We start from the raw sequence: 23589 nt of genomic DNA, 5'->3' as shown, positions 1-23589 counted from the left end.
AAAGAGACATAGTGACTGGAAACATGATGACTGAGGAGAAAAAGGAGGGAAGACCGTAGCGTAGCCTTAATCTGTTCGTGTGAAACCAGAGGGGCCGAGTATGAGTCATCATGTCGAGACTAGAACATCTGTTTAAAATCACGGCAGGAGAGTCGCAGGAGGAAAGAAAACGGAGAGACGAAATGATGATAGAAATAAAAAGAAACAAAGTGCTTGGAAAGGGAGAAATAAAAAGAAGAACCTGAGGATCTGAGGGAACGACTTCGCTCAGAGCCACACATGAAGAGACACAGAGACACGTCATCACTTCTGCTCTGCCTCTATCTCCAGGAACCGAGAAGAACAGCACAGCATTAACATCCGCACTTTACTTCTTTAACTGCGTCAGCTTTTGTTGTTTAAAGCAGGGATGTACTTGGAATTAATAAGTGATTAATCATGCAGTCTAGGGAAAATATTTAAAAAATAAAATAAAAAGTGAAAAATGGACATCAGAATTTCCCAGTGCTCGTCGGTGAATCGCTTGCTTTACTGTCCAGGAGAATCAATTTTAAGTTTTATTTTTAAGAAAACGATCACATTCGAGAAGCTGGAAGAAAAAAAAAAAAAAAGCTAAACAAAAACAAGATTCAAGGTTAAATAAAGAAAACATTGAATAATGTCCCCAATAAAGAATCAATCATTCCTGTCAGTTGACAGCTTGAGGCCTTCTGATTAACATATGTATGAGACACTTCCTCAACTTTGATTCTGTATTCAATCTCACATATTCTTCCCTCTTTCATGCATGTTTGGGGTTTATCGTTTTTTGGTATGTCCATCGATTACCGTGATGCACTTTATAACTTCAGTTCCCTTCTGCTGTATTGAACTATATCAGAGACGATTCATTCAACCAGGAACTCTACCAAAGCTGCTGCTGTAAACGAGTTGTTTTGTTGAGGGTCAGCTGATCGTCACTCTCATAGGTTACATTGATTGTGGAAAGGTGTGATCAGCACCTGATTGTGTGAATGATGAAGTGAGCTTCATCATGAGCTCTGCAGTAGGACGTTCTTTTCGGACTAAAAGGTTTCTCCAGCCTGTTTTTTTTTTTGTGTTTCCAGGTCATCAAAAAAAAAAAATCCACATAGTTTAGCAGATTAGTTAGCTGGTGTATGAAAAAGCGACAGCTGTTTTTATATGTCATTTCATAATATACACTATTTAACCATGTTGTTTCATTGTCATTTGCATTCTGTTGCATTCTTCCATTTTGATAGAGAGCAGTCTTGATGCTTAAACTGTCAGGTAAATGACAAGAAAACAGGCCAGAGGAACCTTGTAGTTCTCTGAAAAGTACCTCCTAATGCAGGACTAAAAGTTCAGTGTTTCCCACACATATATTTCTTCTCTTATTATATTTCTACTATTTTTATTTTTTTTTACCTGAGAACCTTAACACGACCAAAGAGCTGCCAAAACAATACAATAAGTAACTTAGAACAATCTAAAACAATAACTGCAGCCATGTTACTCTGAATGAACTACTGAATGAACAGTGGAAAGGTGAAAGTGATGCATCAGATATGCAAATGTAATTACAGGTAAGACTGTGGTGGTATTACCAGCCCTGCAGAGCATCTGGAACAGAGTTCAGTTTGAGCGGCTCTACTATTAAATCTAATGGGAAGCCATGGGACTAAAGGAAACTTGATCTAATAGCAGATGATTAATGAGCCCCAGTTGGTGTGTGTATGTTTGTACAACACAACCACATGTGATGTGTGGGTCTACAAACTAGGGATCTACGTGCAGGTGTGCGTATTTATGTGTGTGTGTGTGTGTGTGTGTGTGTCTGTCCGAGTGTGTGTAGCTCATTGACAAATGGCCAGTGGAATAAATCAGGACCGTATTCACTCTCTCGCTCTCTTTCACCTTTCCACTTTCTCTTTCTCCTCTCTCTGTTTTTCAATCTCACTAAGGCGCACACACACACACACACACACACACACACACACACACACACACACACACACACACACACACACACACAGGGAGTCCTTCATGTTAGTTTAAATAATTACAGGCACACAAACCGCCTGACAGGAAAAGAATAAATTAGCCTTTCAGTCCAGGAGGTTAACTTTTGTCAGACGGACACAATTCTGCAACTGCGCTACGGCAATTCAAAAAGAAAGACCCTGGGCATTGAGCGTGTGGAGACCTATGCTAGAAATCTCCAGTTGCCTCCTTCGAAGAAGTGAACGTGTGTTCCTTTGTCAGCACAAAAGAGTGTCAGTGTTTTTTTTTGTTTTTTTTTCCGAGGAGTTTGCCTGCACTTCAAGGAGAGAGGAAGATGAAAGGGGAGAGATGGAGAGTTTGTGTTCGAGGAAACCGAATGCACACAGCATGACACTGCTCATACGGCGGCTTTATGCGATTATGTTCAAGGGTGACAGGTTGTCTGTGCAGGGTCTCTGAGAATCGGAGTCCTTCACTCCACAAGTGGCTTTCGCTGTTCAAATGAGGCCGAGGTCTCAAGTCGAGTGTGACAAACAGCTTCAGGACAGAAGCAATGAAATAAGACCACGAAGGTCATAAACAACTTTGAGAGTGTGAGATGGAGGTTAGCTTCCCTTGCACCAGAACTTGCACTTGTTCCGTTTACAAATCTGAGTAAAAACAGGATTTTCTTTTTTTTTTTAGGTCTTTTAAGAATCCTGGTTTCGTCTTCTCTGAAGAATTTTGTAAGGGGATAGCAGTTTTTGCGTTAATGTTTAATGTGTTTCATGTTTGACTGAGTTTCATTTCACTTCTTCAAAAACATAAAAACAACTAACTGTCAAATGCTCCAGTTTCGTGACATTCTTCTCAATAATAATAATGGAAAACCCAACAGCAGAATAATAAAACACAGCAGCTGTGTCTATGTAGAAACATCTTGATTTCACTGAGTCAGCGTTCTTTCTTACCTGCCGGGTTGGAGAAGTCGAGGACGCTGGTGGCCGGCTGCAGCAGGTCGGGGCTGCTGGACGACAGGTTGCCAGGGATGGGCATGATGGCCACGCTGTGACGACACTGTTTGGTACCCACGATGCTGTCGTCCTGAGACTGACCCATGCCACCGTCGCTAGAGAGAAAAGCGGCAGGGAGACGACGGAGGACGGGGTGAAGGATGGAGTGGGGGAAAGTAGGGATGGTATGACAAGATAAATTGTGTGTTGTAAAAGAGAAAAAGAGAGAGAGAGAGAAAAGGGGAAAATTAGATTTTCTCCATTAAAAAGACAAACTTAATGTTCTAACATTAATTCGAGAGTTTTATTTTGCAGCCGTAGACATATTTCAGAAAAGCTGCCTGAATGTTTTTTCCCTCGTGTTCTATCAACTTTACACGGAAATATTAGCATGAGCGCTTTTTTTTTTTTTTTTTCCAGAGAACATAAATGTCTCATAACACCGTGGGAAAGAGAATATCAGGAGATTTAATCAAAATGTCTACTCCTCCTGCAGAATGACAACACAAAATATCAATATCACTATATCTGCCTTTTCATATGCAGCAGTGACACAGCTGAAACTCATCTATGAGGCGGCTTCATGAACGGCAGGAGCTGATAAGGAGCATTCACAGACAGACACGCACAAGTTCAACAAACACACACACACACACGACACGAGACAACGAGACAGGTACACGTGAGTTTACGGAGACACGAACAAGCATTGCAAACAACAGAGCACAAATGAAAAGAAGTGATAGGTAATAAGGATTTTAGCTCGTTGAGATGTGTCTTTGGGTTTTTGTACATTATGTTCCTGTTCGACTTGTTGGTCCTCTGTTCTCTTGTGTGTGTCCAGCAGTTGGTCACATTATGCAGCTAAACTGGACTTGAGAGACAGGCGCCTTTTCTACCTGGCTCCCCAGAAGCCGCTCAGGGATATGTAAACATCAACCTTTACATTAATGGCCTCATTAGACTGCCTCGGCCTGCATATGTGTGATGGAAATGGCAGCTCTTCTGAGACAAACCCACAGACAGACAGGTTGTGTTTTGTTATTTTGAAAAGCTCTGCCTCACATGATAAATGTGGGTTCCTCAAGGATGGATAAGAAAGCCTTGGGAGTCTGGAAAACCAGTAGGGGTGATATCCCCTGGTATTCTTTATTATTACATCTTTTCTTTCCCTAGCAGTATACGCTACTGCTCACATGTTTGGGGTCACCAAAGAAATTTCCATGAAAACTTTTCCATCCAAATCTAAATCCATCAACTTAGTTGTCTTTTGTCAAAGAATCCTCCATCGGCAGCAGTTGCAGCCCTGGAGACTTTCAGCATTGTAGCTATCAATCTGATCAGGTAATCTGAAGAAATTTCGCTCGATGATTCTTATCAAGAATATTATTTTAGACTAACTGTAAGCATACTTGAACACATATTAAAGAAAATGACACTGCATCATGATCTGATATCAGCACTTAAATGCTGTGATGATTAATTGATGTTAAATACGCACTGCACAAATCCATAAATATGTTGTCATTGTGAGTTTGAGTGACAGTCTGTAAACGGAGTGTCTCAGACGGAGAGTTCAACTCATCCTGCCGCCTGCATACTAACTGTAGCTTCCCTGCGTCTGTACAGTTTGTCCTGAACATGGTGCAGTAATGCAGGTCTTCCGCTAACACAGCTGAGTGCTGCTGTAGCAAAGCCTCTGTAATCTCCGAGTCACCAGTCGATAGGTGGTGCGCCAACAAGGTGGAGGAAAGAGAGGGGGGGAGAAAGATGAAAAGGACGATGAAAGGTAGAGATAAGGGAAGAAAAAGGATTTGGAAGGTGGTGAAGAAAGACAAAGGAGAATCGGAGGATAACGGTGGAATTGAGAGAGATAAGGAAAGCATGGGGCACAACTAAGACTAGAGCGGAATGCTCTGATAATGTGATAATAATACGAGTCTGATAACATTCAGACTCTGACCGAGGCAGTTTCAGACTGACATAATTACACCTGATGTGACCGTCAGGTTTACAGAAAAGTGACTGTCACAAATAATAGTCCTGTATTTCAAACCAAAATCATTCTTTATTGGAGGAAGAATGACAGTTTTGTAGAGTTATTTGTTCACTGAATATAACGCTATTCTATCAGGTATGGACTAGACATGGAAAAATGATTTTACAAGCTTCCAAGTTTATTTGCATACTGGTGTTTATCTTATTCACTTATGACTCAGGTGTTCTGAAATTCTCAACATCAAGAGACCAAAAGCACCTGTAGACAATAAACCCGTAAAAAATAAAAAAAAATAAGTCGTCATCACTTTAATTTGAGAGCTTGAATGTTAAGACACAGAGGAAAAAACACCTCGACTCTGCAGAAAAGTGGCATTACGTGTGTGTTACAGGAATTAGCATGAAATCTATAAATGCAGTCCTCTAGCAGTGTTGCTGAAGGTCAGTGGTGCTGCTGAGTGTGTGTGTGTGTGTGTTTGTGTCTGTGTGCAAGTGTGTGCGTGGCTGCCTGCTGTGCGCAGGTCTGCAGATGGATACTGAATCAAATGGTTAGAGAATGGGGAGTTACACAAGAGCTCTTACCCAAACAGGCCCCTGAAGCAGCGGAGACAAACAGGAAGAGAGACGACATTGAAAAGCGTGAAAAAGAAAAAGAAAAAGAAAACAACCAAAAAAAACCAGAAGCTCTGCTGAAGTGATTCAGCGATACGAGTGCAGCAGAGTGACAACGCCGCTCTTGCTCTCACACACACTCGAAACAGCAGACACACACATGTACATTGACAGGATATACGATGGCCAAAGTTTGCAAACACTGACAGGTTTGCTGAAATAAATGGGCAGAAAAAAAATGTCAGAAGCACAAGTAAATAAATAGCACATGGAAGAAAAAACTGCAGGAATTGTCAGCACGACTATCTGACCGAAAAACAACTTAATGCTGGATAGCAGAAAGCACATCAGGATTAAAATTAAAGAAAAACAACATTATCAAATAGGAATTTGACCACATAAGACATGCAAATACAGAAGTAGGCTTCATTTTTAGCTTCTGTTCCCTTTGCTATTCATATATATTGTGAGGTGTGTCAGAATTTTCAATCTTGTGCAGCTCTAATACAGTTGTAACGATTCATATAAAACAGTATATATGTATTGACAGAGAAGGGTTTTAAGTCTAACAAAGCAATAATGATCAGATCTTTTTCAGTAGTGCAGTGAGCCTGCAGTAAAATATGGACGTCTCGTAGGGTGAATGTTTAGATGCATACACACACTCAATAACACAACAGTAAAAGTGATATCCATCATGATTTAGTACATGTAACTGTATCATCAGCAGGAGAAGCAGAGAGGATGAAAACGGCATCATGGGACATGGGGTTACTACTTTATCGTCATCTCACTAAATCACCTTGGACTTCTGAGACAAACTGACTAAAGGCTAAAACCTCTGTCTATTGCTTTCCAATCTGTGGAATGTAAATCACCTGGGTTGGTCAATATGGGATGTGTATAAAAGGTACATGCACCGATCCAGACATGTTAATTTGGCAGAAAAACGACTTGTTTATTGCCGGAGTGTCCTTGTCATATAAAATCTTTGTCTGAAGTGGACCACAATGTCAGCCAGGAGCAGAAAAGATGCGACGGCAGCAGCGATGGTGGGTTTGTGTTTGCACGTAAGCTGGGCATCTGAATAGGATTTTTAAATATTAAACAGGGTTTTTTGTTTATTTGGAAGTGAGCAAAAGCCTTGGAAATGTGGTCTCTGTGTGTGTGAGAGAGAGAGAGAGAGAGAGAGAGAGAGAGAGAGAGAGAGAGAGAGAGAGAGAGAGAGAGAGAGAGTGAGAGAGAGAGAGAGAGAGAGTGAGAGAGAGAGAGTGAGAGAGAGAGAGAGACGCTACTATACTGGACTTTCTACTCTTTGATGTAGCTATCTTTGGCTGTAGCAGCTAGCTGCCGTTAGCAAGAAGCTCAGTTAGCCATGGAGCTCAGTGGCTCTATTAGCTGATTTGGGGGCACGGCTTGACACCAGACTGGTACTGAACACGACCTCTGAGATAGTCAGAGGCCAGTTAGGAGACTACAGAGGTGATTTACAGCAGCTCTGACAGAGACTATGGCGACTCCTAGGATGAGAGGACATGGAAGGCGGGAGACAGGAGAGGTGTGAGCATCAACTGCGGGTGAAGACGAAGTGTGAAGCTGGAATATTGTACATCTTACTCAGGACATTGAGGATACATTTCGACCAAACCACAGCTGTTTGGGGATTAACGACCCAGGACTGTCTGCGAAGTTGCATTTATTTTACGTAGAGTTTGACAGAGGTGTTTTATGATGTTTTAATTGGGCAATTAAGCTTGTCTAAAAGAGAGACACTTTGATTTAGATCGTTGTATTTTTCTGTTTAGTAAGGCAAATGGGTATAAAATCTCCTTTTATGATATTCAGATTGTCTATTTTGTTAACTAATTAGATTAAAAAGCAAACTTGTTGCTTTACTTGTTGCTTGTTTAAAGCAGAAATTCTAGCCATATCTTGCCCCTCCAATTGTAGCTCAGTCGAGCTGATATCTTTTGTACACATGCACCCAGGAGACATCTTCACAATGCTGCCTCCCATCAGATTTTCACCCCCTGAATCGCCCGTCTCATCTCTATCCTCATCTCCAGTCCCTTTAATCAGCCATCAAGTCCTTTGAACCAAAGCGCGAGTTGAATGGTGCCGACCCGCAAAATAAAAAGTAAGACCTTGTTCGGTCGATAAATATAATGCAGCGGAGAGCCTTTGAAAGCTGTGCATCGAGTCAGATCAATGGCGGGCCGACAGTGTGTATTTTTGCGTACTGAGAGAGGGTATAATCAGTTTTCATGCAAACTGTGTGGCTTTGTTGACGTAATCACTGCAGGTCTTAAAAAACCGATAGAGAAAAGTGCGGGGATGTGGATAGCATGGCAGTGTCTGCGCCAGTGAGTGAGTGCATGCGTGTGTGTGTGTGTGTGTGTGTGTGTGTGAGTGGCTGAGTTTCCAGTGCGTTCGAGCCGTAATTAACATGGCGAGAGCGGCATCGTCTCTCCCTTACTCTGACACAGTATGGAGTTTAATGAGGCCTGGAGAGGCATGAAATGATGAAATGAAATCAAGCCTGTATCAGCACGTTACGGGTGGAATATTGAATATGAGCCTCCATCTGCACAATTGCTTTCAATTGCTCCAGATGCTGCAAGTACAATGGATGGTTACGGATGACAATGACAATGGTTATATGATGATGATTATGATGCCTTTTACATTTTTTATGATTTGGCTGCAACCTATCGACATTACAGCAGCTGTAGATAAGAGTATTGACTCTCATACAACCCCGAGTAAGTGAGCACAAAAGTAAATCATTTCAGAGCGTGAAATGGGATGGAACTTGCATTTGGTTGAACTTATTTCTATGTGCCACCACTTTCCATTAAACACAAGTAAGCTTTTCAGTTAAAGTACAGTGAAATCTCTCCGTTTGCTGCTCATGCAGGCTGCAGGAGGAGGCTGAACTCTCAAAGCACCTTGTGAGGTGCATTAAAAGGTTCAGTTCAGCAGCAAAGCTAGAAGCTTCTGCTCACGCCTCCAATGTTTTCTGTCTGCAGATGGTCACAGCGTGCTACAACACTGACGCAGAGACAGTCAGAGAGGATTGTGGGCCAGCCAAATTTTGGACCACTCAACAAGCCCTTCTGCACATTTCTTTCTGAATTCATAATTGTTTTTTTGTTGTTGTTGTTTTTTTTACCACAAAATGATGAACTCATGTTTATGAACTTTAAAACCTTTTTTTTGTTTGTCGAGGGAAGTATCTGTCTCTTTATCTGCTAAAGTGCTCCACTATGTTCACCAGCTACTTGGTAGCTGTGTTTATCTGCTGTTGGATGAAGAGCAAGTAGAGTACAGTGGGTTTACAGGGTGTGTTTTGCTGAAAACAGAATAAAAAAAACATTGCTGCTTTAAAACTCTCCGTAAATCTTGTTGTGTTGTGTTTATGACCAAAAACAAAACATTTCACAACACTCTGTAGTGGATACAACCTCGTAATGAAATGTAGCTGTTGCTATTTTTAGGCAATATTGCAATACACAATATAAATCTGATATTCTTAAATCTCCTCAGAAGCATTACAAAAATGTTTAGACGGGGAAAAAAAACAAACATTTGGACTGAATATTGCCACAATATTTTAGGGATGACTACTGGCTCCATTACAAAATACTGACATAATGAGGTTTTTGATAAATAATCATCAGTAATTAGGGTTACAATCACTCAGTGGGTAAAAGCAAGTATTAGAAAAATTGCTTATAATCTGTTTCATTCATTCATTCAAGCACTTACTGCGTACATACAGTATACTTGGCATAAATCCTCTTACCTGAACGGTTTGGGGGGCAAAATACTGAAGCGCGTCTTCTCCAGCATCTTCCTGATCTTGTTCCTTCCTCCTGACACAGTGTTGGCCTTCATTTTCCTGGTGCTCTTGTGGTCTGTGGGGAACTCCATGTCTCCAGGAAGGTCGGGGATGGAGAAGCGATTGCCTTTTTTCTCCTGGATCTTTGGAATGTGCGGGCCGCCATTCTTCTTCTCGTGCACGATCCGGCTGAGGAGCTCTTTGAATACTAGATGGATGGAGGCACAGAGATCTCAAATAAGCACTGATGTAACTGAAGTAGATTGTATTCTTCTACAAATACTCTGACTTAGCTCACCAAATATGTTGGTTTTGACGGTGAGAGAGAGGTGTGTGTTATTCCTCAAAATGTCCACCGCTTTGGTGACGGAGATGTTCTCAAAGTTCTGACCGTTGATCTCCATGATCTGAAACAAGGCGGATGAAATGAAAAAAAGTTTAAAGCAGAACACAGTCAAAACTGACTGCAGTACTGCTGGAACCAATACAAGGATTTGTCTGGTATAAAGAAACACCCTTTCAATTCCTCTAAAAACAACAAACTCTTAGATTGACCCCTCGTCTGAAATCGTAAACACATTAGCCGTCTTCTGGTTTTCCTGTCATTATATTACCAGAATCCTTGACTCTCGATTCAGCATCACCTTTAAGCAGTTTACTAAATGCAACCAATGTGGTTAGCCTGTTACTCTCTGAATAACACAAAAAGGGAAGTGTGCAGTGCAAAATGACTGCTGGTTAGCTTGATTTGCACACTCTTCTTACATGAAGCCTTTTAAGAAAAGCTGAATCTGTGGAAGTCAGAAGATGTGCTGTATAAGAAAAAATTAATCCATCCAACTAGACAAAACACAATAAATAGAAATCAAAATGTAAGAGTACGTAGTAATTCTGATGAATCAGTTGTAACAGCTCTCACGTTTTACAGATGTTAAGTGTGACCACAGTTACAACGGAACAATCCTTTTTTTAACCTCGGCTCATCTTCTGAGCTTGCAGTGGGTCACGCCAGAGCTTTTAATTATGTGTCTAGTGAAATAAAGCTCCAAGGATAACGTTTTTGATGGATCTTCGAAGAAAAGTTGCCTCTTATGAAAACTTGGCAGTTAGATATCAGATCCTCTCAAACCGTACCAGACTTTATGGTCTTCAAGACTCAATTTATAGCTGAACCAGTGCATTAAATTCAGAGATTTTGTTCCCAAGGGCACCTCAGCGGGGTGACCTTTGAGATTTTCAGGCTGTCTTCATGCAGAGAGATGAATCTTTACTGCGCTATGAGGTCAGGTGTGTTTCTGAGTATGCAGTGTGTTTAAGGACCTCTATTGTATCTGGTTCCTTTTTCCATTCCTAAACACTGACAAGTCTCCTAGTTCCTGCTGCTCAAAAGTTGGTCTCTGAGTTCTTGTCCAACTTCCTGATAAAAGCTTTTCTGATTCTAAAGCTTTTCAAACAGCCTCTCAGTATATTTTACCTCACAATGATGATGCCAAAGTCTAACTCTGAGATCAAGGAAAGACAAATCTGTAGCCAGGTAGACAATGCATCATATGTGAAGTAGCACTCTGTATTTTACTGCTTGATATCGCATCGTGTCTTCACCTGATCTCCCCGTTTGAGTCCAGCCTCTGCTGCCTTGCTCCCTGGTTCCACCGACTCAACAAAGATGCCGAAGCCTCGCTCGCTGCCCCCCTGCACGCTGAAGTAGAGCGGCGACTCCCTGGATGCCTTCTGCAGAGTGATCTGTCTCCACTTAGCCTTGGCTGCGCACGCTATGTTCAGCAGCCGCAAATGGCCCTTCATTTTCTGACAAGGAGTGAAAAATGGGAAAATGATGAGCCTAAACAGTCTCGCATATTAATTAACTTTTGTTTCCTGAGGTGCGTGATGTATATTGTGCATAGAAAAACAAATGCAAATGTGATGCTTGGAGCTGTTTTTACACGAGAATATGAATGATGTCACAATAACAGTTTGGTCTGAGCTACTAGTCTGTTAAGAGAGGTGAGTAAAAAGTGTGAAATTAAAAGCTAAATTCGGATTAGCATGTGAGCGTACTGTCGTTTCGAGACGTTTCTCAAAGTCCTCCAGGAAGTGTGTCATGGCCGGGTCGCCCTCAAAGTCATTGAAGTGGTTGTTGACCCACAGCAGCACTATTCTCGTTACCTGCGGACACAACAGGGGCTTTATTGAGAGGAGACACAAAACACACACTACTTTTCACACAGTGCATGTACTCTTCTTTTTCCACTATACAGTTCTTGCGCAATTTATGAGCAGAAGCAGAAGAAGCAGAAAAGTGAGCAGCTTTGACAAGTAATGTGTTAAACACTCTTGCAGAACGCTTACACTGTAGGTGTTGGGTCAGAGGTCGTGTTTAACTCTTTTGCTGGACCTCTGAAGCTGGCTATTGCCTCAGGCACAGTTTGGTACAGCGCTTCAAGTGCAGCCTTCCTTACTCACTATGTTACTATCAAAAACTGCTAATGTTAAAGATTTCTTATATAATGGTTAAATAACAGTAATTGCTGCCAAACTCTAAATGCAGCACCAATGGTCAGATGTCTTGTTTTCTGTTTTTATTTCTGAAAAGAAATCTTTGGTAGCTAGCACAATATTGGAAACAGCAGGGAGGCTAAATAATGACCATATCCATGGCTGCAAAAGAAATTCAACCACTAGTTGGCTGCTTAAATTAGTCCTGCAATAATTAGAGGAAAAACCAAAAGCAAAGGGCATTCGGAAACCATTATTTTTGTAATTTTACACTGGTGGTAACATTGTTCCAACCTTTGCAAAAGGTCAGAGCAGCAACCGATAAATCAACACGGAGCATCAATCAATGTCCACTTTCTTCACTCTCTTCCATTTGTCATTCCATCTCCCCGCCTTTCTTTCAACCTACTGTTACTGTCTCCCTGCTCGTTCCGTACAGGATTAGATCCCGTTTAATGGAGCTGAAGATTATAAGCCTGAATGACAACCACATAAAGACTATTGACAGGACAAGACTAATCTTAGGTTAAAGCAGTTATGGACAAAAGGAGTGGCAGGCATGAACAAATCGCTGCTCGGGCTCAAGGACAGCTGAGCTGGCTGAACTTGTATCGATTGGCACGTGAGCGGCACAGCACACGATTTCCATCGACACGCATGAATACAAAACATTAAGAGTCCTGATGGGAGCAGGAGGATTTTCATTCATTTCTGCACACATTAAATAACCACATAATGAAGGAGTTTATACAGATTTAGTATGTGTAGTCTTCTCTACTACTCACCATTGCCCCATTTACAAAAGTGCAGACATGCATACAAATATGGCTGGTCCACACACACCCGAGATCTACCAAAAGCAGCCAACCGCACGAGCACAAACTCACCGTGTCCCGGAGGCTGTCCACCTGGAACCACTCCAGCAGTTTCTTGCCGACCTCCATGGGGTTTGACAGGAAGGTCCTGTAGGTCAGCAGGAAGTCTTCGATGTAGGTGGGGTCCACCACCGACGGTTCCTCCACCAGGTGCATGATCAGACGCTCCGGAGTTCCCTGGAGGGAAAAATATACACACACACACGTAAGGATACAAGGAAAAAAACATACGGTGCCCACTCATACATACACATGTAAGACAGCTGAAATGACACAAGGGCATGTTTAATCTATAAAGACACACACACACACGCACGCATACAAAAGGGCACACACACACTGAATCAGGCAGGCACAACAGCTCCGGTACCTACCGATTTGAATAAATAATGTTGAAATTAATCATAAAAGTGACAAGGACATAAACTAGAAAGATGCAATTATTGAAGTGAGCTGTCAGTCCCCCATCAATAAAACAAAGACACAAGCAGTAACACGCACACACACACACACACACACACACACACACACACACACACACACACACACACACACAAGCTCTTTTGCAGGAGCCCACTTGAGCTTTTGTCGCTGAGGTTTCAGATCTGCCCTGGATTTGTACAAGATCAAATTTAAATGGATATTTAGGACAAAATGTTTTATTTCTCATTACTAAATCTTTTCATTTGTATTCATATAAGATGCCCGAGACACATAAACTTGACTCCTGTGGTTTCAGCGAGTTTGCTAATGTTATCAGAGCGGAGCTTTCTTTGGGGGGGAAACGATTCATTGGACAGGGAACAGAAAGTAGAAAGGCATCCACTTTTTGTCTGACACAAAAAGAACAAAAGCCAGAAACAGAAGCGGAAATGCTAACGCTTGTGAATTGACTCATCTCCACTGGATGTGTTTTTGGAGCCAACAGCCTTCCTCGGAGAGGCGGCCAAGAGAATCATTCAAGCCCATTATCCGATCAATACCTGGCTGCCTCTGGAGGCTCGGGAGAAGGATCAAAAGGCCTTGGAGCGCTTTGCAATGTAGCGAACAAGAAAATGCTCCGGCAAACACTAATAGTGCTAACAGGGCCTCTGAACAATCAACAAAGAGCGCTGAGCAGCTGCATTGATGTTTTTTTGTTGCAAGATACTGTATGTGAGGACACGGTCAATTCATAATGAGGCGGTACTCAATCAATCCAGAACATTTCAGCGTATTTAGTACATAATAAAACAAGGCTGATATGTGATACATATACAGTTTTTTTTATTCAAGAAGTTGTGTTATTTCAGCCTGGGATTATGGTGAGATTAAACATGTTTATTAGCTTAACCTTGGACATTCATTTTGTGCAGGACATGTCTTTGAAGGTTGAGCATATTTCTACATCGAACCAGTTAACAAAGATTGAGCTCTGGGTGAAACACCAGCTGGGCTTTACATCATGTTTAGACCTCAAGCAGTCCTGCACCTCTACGGCTCCACCCACACTTTACATCACTTTGTTGATCTTTCTCATTAAATATATAGTCTTTGTACTGTTTTGAATTGTGTATATTTAAATAAAGATTAGGAATAGGATTATCATATTCTATATCATTTATTCTTGATGCAACTTTTTTACTTTGTTTTGTTACCCTAGTTGAACTCTAGTTCCCTAAAAATCTACCAACACAACAATGAAAATTCACTCGCCTTGATGACGATGTGTCCCTTCCTGGTGCCGCTGCGGTCGAGTTCACGGTGCTCCTTCACCATCACGATCTCCCCCTCCTCCTCCACCTTGTGCGTGTTCTTCTCCACATGGTTGAGGATGCGCCAGTAGTCCTCCTGGGCGATGCAGACGAACTGGTCGAGGACGACATGAGGAAAGCGGGTGAAGTTGTAGTAGAGCAAAACGCTGCTCTGCACCAAAGTCGGGTACTCGAATAACAGCAGCGAAGAAGCATGATGGCGGGTGGAGAGAGGCATCAGAGGAATAGAGGGATGAAGAAAGGAACAGTCCAACAACACTATTTCTCACACTAACTAACTTTGGTAGTCCAAAATTCTCTCAAGGAGACATCTCCCAGAGGCATCCTTCACTTCTATCTGACACTGGAAACTAACTGAGCAGAAAGTGCCAGATATGACTCGTCACTCTCCTACAGCATTGTCACTCGCTGCCCTTCCCTTGACCAAATCTTTAATTTCTGCATTTGGCTCGCTAAGCTCTTTCTCTGCAAGTTCCTCTGTGGCTGAAGACAGGAAATGATGTGTGCAGTGGAGGAACCAGGCAGTGTGAGCAGAGGTGACCGCATGTACGTGCAGGGCCTCTTTTACCTTTGTGGGGACGTTAACAACACATCCGAGCTCTTTATCAAGGCTGCCTTTGTGCGAAAGACGTGCTAGGCTATTTGTGAACTCATCTGAAAATAAAATGACACTGACAATGTACAATAGGCCTGTGACTTCACTGACATGCAAGGTTCTGTTTCCTAAAGGTAATTTAACAAATGTGAACTTGTTAAATGACGAAAAGGGGGAAAAGGAAATCTCTACATTCAGGGGTGGTTGCAAACATCTACACTCAAGTCAGATTAAGAAAATTAAGTCAGGCAGAGCAAGATAAAAACACCGAAATACACTTCACAACACAATAATTAACTGCAAAAATTGTCATATCTTGTAAAACATTGATATAAATTGCAATCATAGGTACAACAGTGTTCTCTTCTTGCTTACTAAACAGAAATCTGTATTTGGACCCTGACAAATGCTTTTTTTATGTCTGCAACATAAAAGTGCAAGCAACAGTGTTTGTTGTTAGCTGAAATTCTTACAACAGATCACACAGAAGACACACTGCTCCTGAAACTCTTTATGACATCACACTATGTCGCCACGTCAAACATTTGTGCAATTTATGCCTAATGGCTACTTTGGCACTTAAGAATGAATTCTTTATTGCTGGCTCAGGCATGTGTGAGCTGACCAATCAGAGGAGGTTATTCGGGGGCGGGGGGACCTTAAAGAGACAGAAGCTAAAACAGAGTGTTTCAGACAGAGGGGGAATCCAGTGCTGCAGCAGTGGAAAGTATCAGAAAACAACCAGCATTAAAGCATGAAAACTTATTCTGTCAGTAACCCAAAACAAAATCATAAACCTGAATATAAGCTTAATATGTCTCCTTTAAATGTTTTCATTCGTCTTCTTTACCTGGCAGTCGTCTCCCTTGGTGCGAACTTCTCCGTTCATGTACTGCTTGTCCAGCGATGGCGAGATGCCAAAACTGTTGCCCATGCAAAGACTCTCCACTCTCCCCTCCGGGTGGCTGATCTCCACTGCTCCGTTCAGGATAACATACCAGTGGTCGAGCTGCAGATCAAAAAACCGACACATCATACATCTTTGATCCGCACAGGTTTTACCGCCAAAACTGATGCGGGCTTGTGAATCTTTTTATTGCTTACCATTCATGGTTGATTTTTCCGCAGATGCGTCAAAATCATGTACATCCATCTCATTCTATTTTGCTCAAGGACATTTTGACATGTAGGCTGAAGGGTCCGGGGATCCATTAGTGGACGTCCCCCACTAGTTCTTTTGTGTTTCACTCTATAAGACTCATCCCTAACATCACATGGCATTGTTTTATGTTAATTCACCAGATTTCAAAAAAGCCCACTGGATATCACTGCGCCAATGCTCATGAATGGCCGTTAAAATGGCGATTCATTTCTAGCTGACATTTAGTATATTGTGAGCATGAAGTGCTTTGTGTGAGGTATGAGTGTGGTGCTGAAGAGCTATTGTGTCTCTAGTGGTGGCTTTTGAAAAAGGAAATGCTAGCAGGCATAATATAACAAGCCATTCATCCCTGGTGTGAGCGGGTGAAGGGAGGGCGACCGAGCCCCGGGCTTCCTCTGCAACTAAAACTGATATTTCCTCTTCATTGCCTTTTCATTCTTTCCCTCGCTGTTTCTCACCCCGCAAATCTCCAATTCTCTCAGTGCTTCCCACCTTCTCTCGACATCAGCTTCTCTGTCTCACAGTCAGCCTCCCTCTCCTTCTTTTCTCAGCAATGATGAAATGTTAATAAGTACGGTGAGGTAAATGAATCAAACACATTTATATTGAACATAAGTATAAATGTAACACTTCTCATAACATATATACTATGGATTGGAATCATGAATATCTAAGGCCGCCTGCAACTGTTACTTGTCAAGTTCTTTCGTCTTCAAATAAAATGGGACGTGAAGAAACTTTAGTTGATTTCACTTGTTACTTTAACTCTGCGATCCCTCGTCGGCTCCCTGGACTGCCATTTTCTCTTCCTTTCTGTCCTCTGAAGCACTTTACCTCTCTTTTTTACTTCTGTCAGACCACTTTAGACTATTTTCCGTCCCCTCTCCCGCTCACTTAGCAGAGTTGTGCTCACTTACAAGAGGAGCCAAGTGCTTCTCTTTGACCTTCAACTCAGAGTCCGCAGAGAGGCATGTCCGTCAGCCAGACTGGAAACTGGCGGTATGGAAGCACAGGCAGACATGCACATGGACTGCTGTCTGCATGTGGATAGTTGCGTCCTCCCGGAGCTTGGCGGCTGGCAGTTCATTGCCATTTATCACCCTGTCGGTTCTAATGCTGCCGTGTGCAACCAAACAGCCACGACGGAGCACCCGTTTCTCAGGCATGTAACTTAATTAATTAGCTGCGTAGCGGCTCAGGTGATTGACAGGGCTTTTACTCTGCAGTGACTTTGCACATACTGCTTTATGTGTGTGTGAGCCACCTCGAGAAAGACAGGAAGACGGTGAGGACATAGTGTCTGTGTGTCAACGACTGGACGTGCTCTTTCGTGTACTTGTATTAGTTGTTTTGTGCTTCTTCTTCCGTGTTTCTGTGTTTTCAATTTTCACGATCATCCACGCTGACTCCGTTCACTCTTGTGTGTATTTATGTGTGCTTTCTGGAAGGTTACACGAAGACACCGAAAGAAAAATGTAAGATTGTTTGACTGTAATTACATTAACAATCCAATTAAGAATCAGCAGGCCAGCAAACACATCTTGTTCCTGACTGAATAAGACAAACACTAATCTAAGCATTCAGGGAATTCTGTGTAATTGTGTTAATGAAGCAGATAAAATAAGGAAACAAAACACATTTTGCATTTCCTAATGACCCTATTAGTGGTTAATCTTCATGGGACACGCAGCAAAAGAGACCGATAACATGGAAAAATTAAAAACCCTAATTAAAATATTCGTAATACTTTTGTTAAGCCTTAAAAGCCGGAACGTTAATTTCAAAACTTTCTCAAACTTTTGTTGTGTTTTCACCCAAAGTATCAGCAACTTTTCTTGCAAGGAAATACTTTCTCAAGGAACTAAAAGGTTCTGAAAGCCTGTTGATATTTGCATGTCCACAACAGTCTAAAGACCGTGAAGTTTAGGCAAATTAGTCCACTGACGCAGGAAAAAACAATGTCTGCTTTTTTGCACCAAACTATGCAACAACAATTGTCCGTCCATCTGTTAAGTGCTTTCTCTTATAACTTGATGACGAGGTCTCGAAGCACAATGAGCAAAAAAACTGAGGGCCAGTGTCCAAATAACATATTTTTAATAATATTGAATAATATTTTAATATAATATTGAATAATATTTTTTCGGAGCAACAGCAGAGCGGTCACATGTAGCTGCTTACTTTCAGAAAAAGTGCTTCACAAAGGGTCTTTTTTCAGAGCACTCTGCCTTTTTTTAGTGCCACCGTTCAGAGAGCTTTTAGTTGACAATGATTGAAATTGACAGTGAAATTGTTTTATTTGGTTGGTCATCATCCTGTTAACCAAGAAAATGGAGGAGTAGCTTGTTGTGGCCATGTGTGGTTATCTTGAACTGTATCAGACAGAAACTCTCATAACAGGCACAGTGAAGTCCATTTATGGGAGATGAATGTTGCTGATAAACGTTGTGTATTTATCTCTTTGTGTATCGTACACTTGTTGTTAGCTGTTAAGTAAAAGCCCTGTTGCAATAGCATTAGCTAATATCAGTCGCAGTCTTTTTTCCTTCACCGCACAAGCGCTTCCACCCAGTTCAAGCACTCTGACACATTTCTGCAAGAAAGGAACGTCATGTGGACACGGGCCATCTTTGGTTTGCGGCTTCCCTCGCAGGGAACTTTTGGGGGATGAAATAATGTGCCCATAACTGAATTTTCACTGAACAATGCGCCTCTGTAACAAGTTTCTGTGTATGTATGTATGAGTTTAGTCTTACCTCCTGTTTGTTGTGCAGAATGACCGTTCCAGCCTGCTCCACCACCTCAAACATCATGACGCTGCACAAGTCTCTGCGCACCGACATGGTCATGTTGGCGAAGGCAGGCAGCTGGTGCATGAACTCCAGTAGTTGCTCTGTTTGGCACAAAAAGGGGAGAAGAGGAGAGAAGAAAATAATTTAATAGAAAGATTTAAAAAAAAAACATAGAGCGTATAGAAGAGTATGTATCTATGTCACTTGTATACGCTAGGCAATGCTTCAACACTCATTGATTTTTTTCCAAACAAACATCATCAGCATTTTTACAACAATTTCTGGACTTTTAAACGGTCCCTACTGCGAGCGACCCCTCTTCAGACATCAAACATCATAATAACAAACGCATACAGAGATCACAGTATATCTTAAATGTTTTCATCCGGTAACCCAAGGCAAATAGCCACACTGCTGCAGAACATACCATCTACGCTTAAGATTTTTATGCCTAATGAGAAACTTTCACACCCTGTTCCTTCCCTACGGATTGTCTGTCTACTTCCTCTGCACTGTGGCTGAGAACACAGTGACCAAGCTTCAACCTGCACAGTATGCAGCCTGGCTCAGTGGCTCCGTTTTATTCCCCCCGCTGTTATCGCCTCGTTCATTTCCTCTCGCCTACTCCGTCTCTGTTCTTCTTTGCTTTGGTCTTTGAAAAACCTGGGTTAAACCATCCCAGTATTTTAGGCAATTCGTGGTGTTTGAAGTTCCAGAAGGCTGGACGTTTGTCAGAGGCGGAAAAGTATTTGGGATATACAAAAATATACCTCTGGGTACTAATAAAGTCACTTGAACTATATTGATTGCAATGAGGGGAATGTATCCTGATGTGAGTAATTAACGGAGAATAGAGCTACACTCTGCAAGGTTATATATCTAATAATAAACACTTGTCATCAGACCACAGGCTCTTGTTTGAATACAGGAAACTGGCAAAATCAACAGATAATAAGCCGATGCAGTGTTATTAGTCAGGCAGTGTTGAAATCTCGAACAATTACAAGGTTGTAATGACAGTATCAAGATCGGCTAAAGCACTCATTCCAAACCTATTTTTAATTGTAACCCCTAAAACTGAGTTATGTGTTTATACTAACTCCCCAATTGCATGTAAGATATGATTCACCATTAGTGGGAATGTTAATTTTTACATTGCGATTTTTATTTTCCCTAAAAAAACGATTTAAAGTAAAGATGATGTGACATTTTTTAAGGCCTGTACCAAACTAACATGTCACCGTCTTCCCTACAGTGTCTCTTCCTCTCTGAATGAGCCGAGTAACCAGTGAAGGTGATGAGAAGGCCGGCCTCCCAGCAGGCACTCAGCGGGCCGGGCCTTTTACAACTCCCCTCAGCTCTCTGATGTGGTCACCTTCTCCCACCGGGTCCCGCTAATGAGGTCATCTCTCTGATTGCCTCCTTAAAAATACACACCGGAAGGGCGCCGGTGTTTAGAGTCCACCGCGAGGGGTCTTTTTGTGAGAGGGGCATTTGTGTATCTCCTCTGAGCTTACTGAATGATAGATGGAGTCTGTGAAGGCTGTTCATGTACATTATGTCTAAAACAACAACTGTCAGTCAAGAGTGAGGTAACAGCACAGATTGCGTCGGTGCTTCATTTCGTTTAAGTGTATTTTATTGAAATTAATTGTGCTATTCACTGATCGTTTAGTGAGAAGCAAGATATAATAACCTTAAGAAATGTTATAAATCTAAAACTAAAACTCCAAGTTAACATTAAGACATATTAGATAGAAAAACGACTGTTTAAGACCAGCTGAGAGTTACTGACCAATGTCGTCGTCGTTGCGGTCGGCTGGGTCCTTTTCCAGACACTCTCGGACCAGGTCTCGGCCCAGCAGAGTGTCTGAGGCTCTCTCCAGGTCCTCATCTTCCTCCTCCTCTTCCTCGCTGTCCACCGCGGCCTCTGGAAGTCCGGACAGGTCCACATCTCCCAACTCGCTCTCTGTGGCCTGGAGCAAAGACAGCGGAGAAGGCAGGACAGAGGTTACTAACAGCAGAAAGAAGGAAGGAAGAAGTCTGGGGGGAAGACTTCAAAAGTAACTTAAAGTGCTATGGATTTTCAGGGCATGTAATAATTCTAGACAGAGTTTCATTTGCCTTCCAATTGAACCTGCTTGACTCTAAAACGACTGTATCAAGCTTTTATACCAGTAATAATGCAACCTAGAGATTATCCGGGTGCAGTTATGTGTACCATGGCAAAATGCGTCGCAGGCCTTGAAATAGTACACCAGTTTAAGAAAGTGGAGTTCAATTTCAGGCGAGTTAAAAGACATTTGACAACAGGCTCAAATTAGGTTTAAGGGTATTCAGAACCATTACAAGATGTTGGCACATAGCAGGGATATAACAATATAAAGCTTAGCTGTTCTGGGAAAATTAGTCAAATCAGTTGAATTAGCAATTCTGAGTGATGTAAAAAAGCAGCCAACAAGCATGTCAGATATAAAATCCAACAGTATCTACGCTACTGAACTTTTCATTTCTATTTCATTTTCATTTTATTTTCAGTGAGGTATCATCCACTCAACACACGAGGAATAACCTTGGTATGAGCAGCTGTGCCTGTGACCCTGAGCGCAAACCCTGACACCGAACCCCAAACTAACAGCCAAATATTTAAATCCAGTAGCAATAATTCATATTCCACCATATTTCCCCTGTGCGGGGCAGACAGATGGTTGGCAGAGTGCTGCTCTGAAGGGGCACGGGGGCTTTCAGGTCAGTTGGGAATTGAACCGTCAACCGAGAGGTGAAAAGAGGAGATTCTAGTGGTGGTGGCAGCACTGCAGGCCATCTGCTACCATCTCACAGGTAGGACCAGAACTGTCGAGGGAAACTGAGCCAGATTTTACCGCTTTTGATTCATTTTTTCAAAACACTGGTGCTGATGTGGCTCTTAAGGACTGGTAAGACTGATTGTTAATGAAAAATATTTAATTTTTTGGCCTAGTTTACAGAACTTGTGTATCAAAATGTTGGTGCTGTGTCTGCCAATTTCAAAGAGGTGACTTTGTTTGAAGACTACTACCGTACTATGTTTCTGACAGATTATTATGCCAGTGCATCATTAAATACTCCGAGCTTCATTTTGGACAATGACAACCGTTGGGAAAGCAGACACTACATAAACAACTCACAAAAAGCTTAACGATAATGCTTGCTTAAACACGTCTACAAAAGATGAACCACCACTGTTCGATTTGAGAAAGGCCATTTAATAAGTTTAGATGCTCTCCACATTCATTAGTTGGTGCACAAACGGCTTGGCTGCTACTTTCCATTTACTTTATCACAGTTCATTTTGTTTTACTGTGTAACAAAGTCCATATCATTCCTTTAAGGGGTCATCATGGAATAAAGAGCAGGAAGTCCTTGAAATCCAGAAGACATCCATCTTGTAGGCACCCGTATACCTACATTGCGGTAGTCCAAGAATGTAGTAGCTTTGATTGTGATATAAGCTGCTGTAGCTGCTGGGAAAAACTTAATTTCCTGCCCTGCCTCACAATAAGATGGACTCCCTAACCAACAGTGCGATCAACATCTTGGGTTCCGCAGAGATTTGGTGCCTGGCCAAAGAGTTTTATAGGTTTCTCTGAGGGAAAAAGATTAAGCTAACGGTTGTAACAGAGTTCAAGCACAGGTCCTCGCTTGTTTTCTTAATTTTGGTTTGGACAAGCTATTCAGAGGACTTTTAGAAACACACCAGCTGCTCAGCTCTGCATTTGAATTTAGCATAATAGATACGATTAGAGAAGGAGTAAAAAATACTTCCCCGAAAATGAAATGTGAATCCTGATTGTATTGTCTTTGACACTGATAATAAATTACTATCATAGTAAATGAGTCAGATACTCCATATTACCAATCGGCACACAAAACACTCAAACAAAACCAGAATAAATTTCTAATTTTGCACACAAAAAAAAAGAAAGAAGGATATTTCTCTAAGTTATTCGTCAGGCCTACAGCAATTATAGTCATTCACATGGGCAGTGGTGCTTTGAATAGTTACCAACAGGTCAGAAAACCCAGGCAAAGGTTCAAGTCTTGCAGAAAAGGAGCCCTTAATTTAAGCTTTGCTGGAAAATAGAGGCATCTAGGTAAGGGACAAAAACAGCAGAGCAACCCTGACACAATAACACCTCGCTTTTATCTCAACCTCTGCCAGTGACATATCTTTCAGTGCTTTTGAGAGGCTCAGTTCATTTAGAATGCAGGATGTGCCCTTTCAGCCCAAGTCCCCCGGTCTCAGAACGAGTTTGAGCCAGGAGGACATTTCCAAGAGTCGAGGCGCATCAGATCTGCCCACGACCCAACCCCCACATTTTAACAGTGCTGTGTCAGAAAAACAGAGGCAGGAAGGAGACAAACATGAGAGAGGGCAGCACCAGAAGTTCAGGATACAGAAGTAAGAGAAGACGGATGGGTGATGAAA

The 23589-nt window shown here is 41.9% G+C and overlaps 1 protein-coding gene across 9 annotated transcripts in view; it reads right to left on the bottom strand.

The window, feature by feature from the left end:
* Positions 1–23589, bottom strand: part of rapgef6 (Rap guanine nucleotide exchange factor (GEF) 6) — a 161602-nt gene that overhangs the window by 30789 nt on the left and 107224 nt on the right. For 7 of the 9 annotated variants that reach the window (XM_030438059.1, XM_030438065.1, XM_030438062.1 and 4 more), the window contains 11 exons: positions 20917–21097; positions 19086–19222; positions 16018–16176; positions 14514–14666; positions 12831–12995; positions 11506–11613; positions 11050–11253; positions 9746–9854; positions 9412–9655; positions 5577–5588; positions 2955–3112 (listed from right to left, as the gene is read on the bottom strand). In XM_030438059.1, the coding sequence (XP_030293919.1) occupies positions 2955–3112; positions 5577–5588; positions 9412–9655; positions 9746–9854; positions 11050–11253; positions 11506–11613; positions 12831–12995; positions 14514–14666; positions 16018–16176; positions 19086–19222; positions 20917–21097 (1630 nt within the window). The remainder of the gene's footprint in view (positions 1–2954; positions 3113–5576; positions 5589–9411; positions 9656–9745; positions 9855–11049; positions 11254–11505; positions 11614–12830; positions 12996–14513; positions 14667–16017; positions 16177–19085; positions 19223–20916; positions 21098–23589) is intronic. The other 2 variants (XM_030438060.1, XM_030438064.1) reach the window with 1 other exon arrangement.

Source organism: Sparus aurata, chromosome 13 (genome assembly GCF_900880675.1).
Source record: "Sparus aurata chromosome 13, fSpaAur1.1, whole genome shotgun sequence".
In the NCBI taxonomy this organism is placed as follows: Eukaryota; Metazoa; Chordata; class Actinopteri; order Spariformes; family Sparidae; genus Sparus; species Sparus aurata.
The sequence above is the reverse complement of the archived record's forward strand: the minus strand, read 5'-3'. Positions and strand labels throughout refer to the sequence as shown.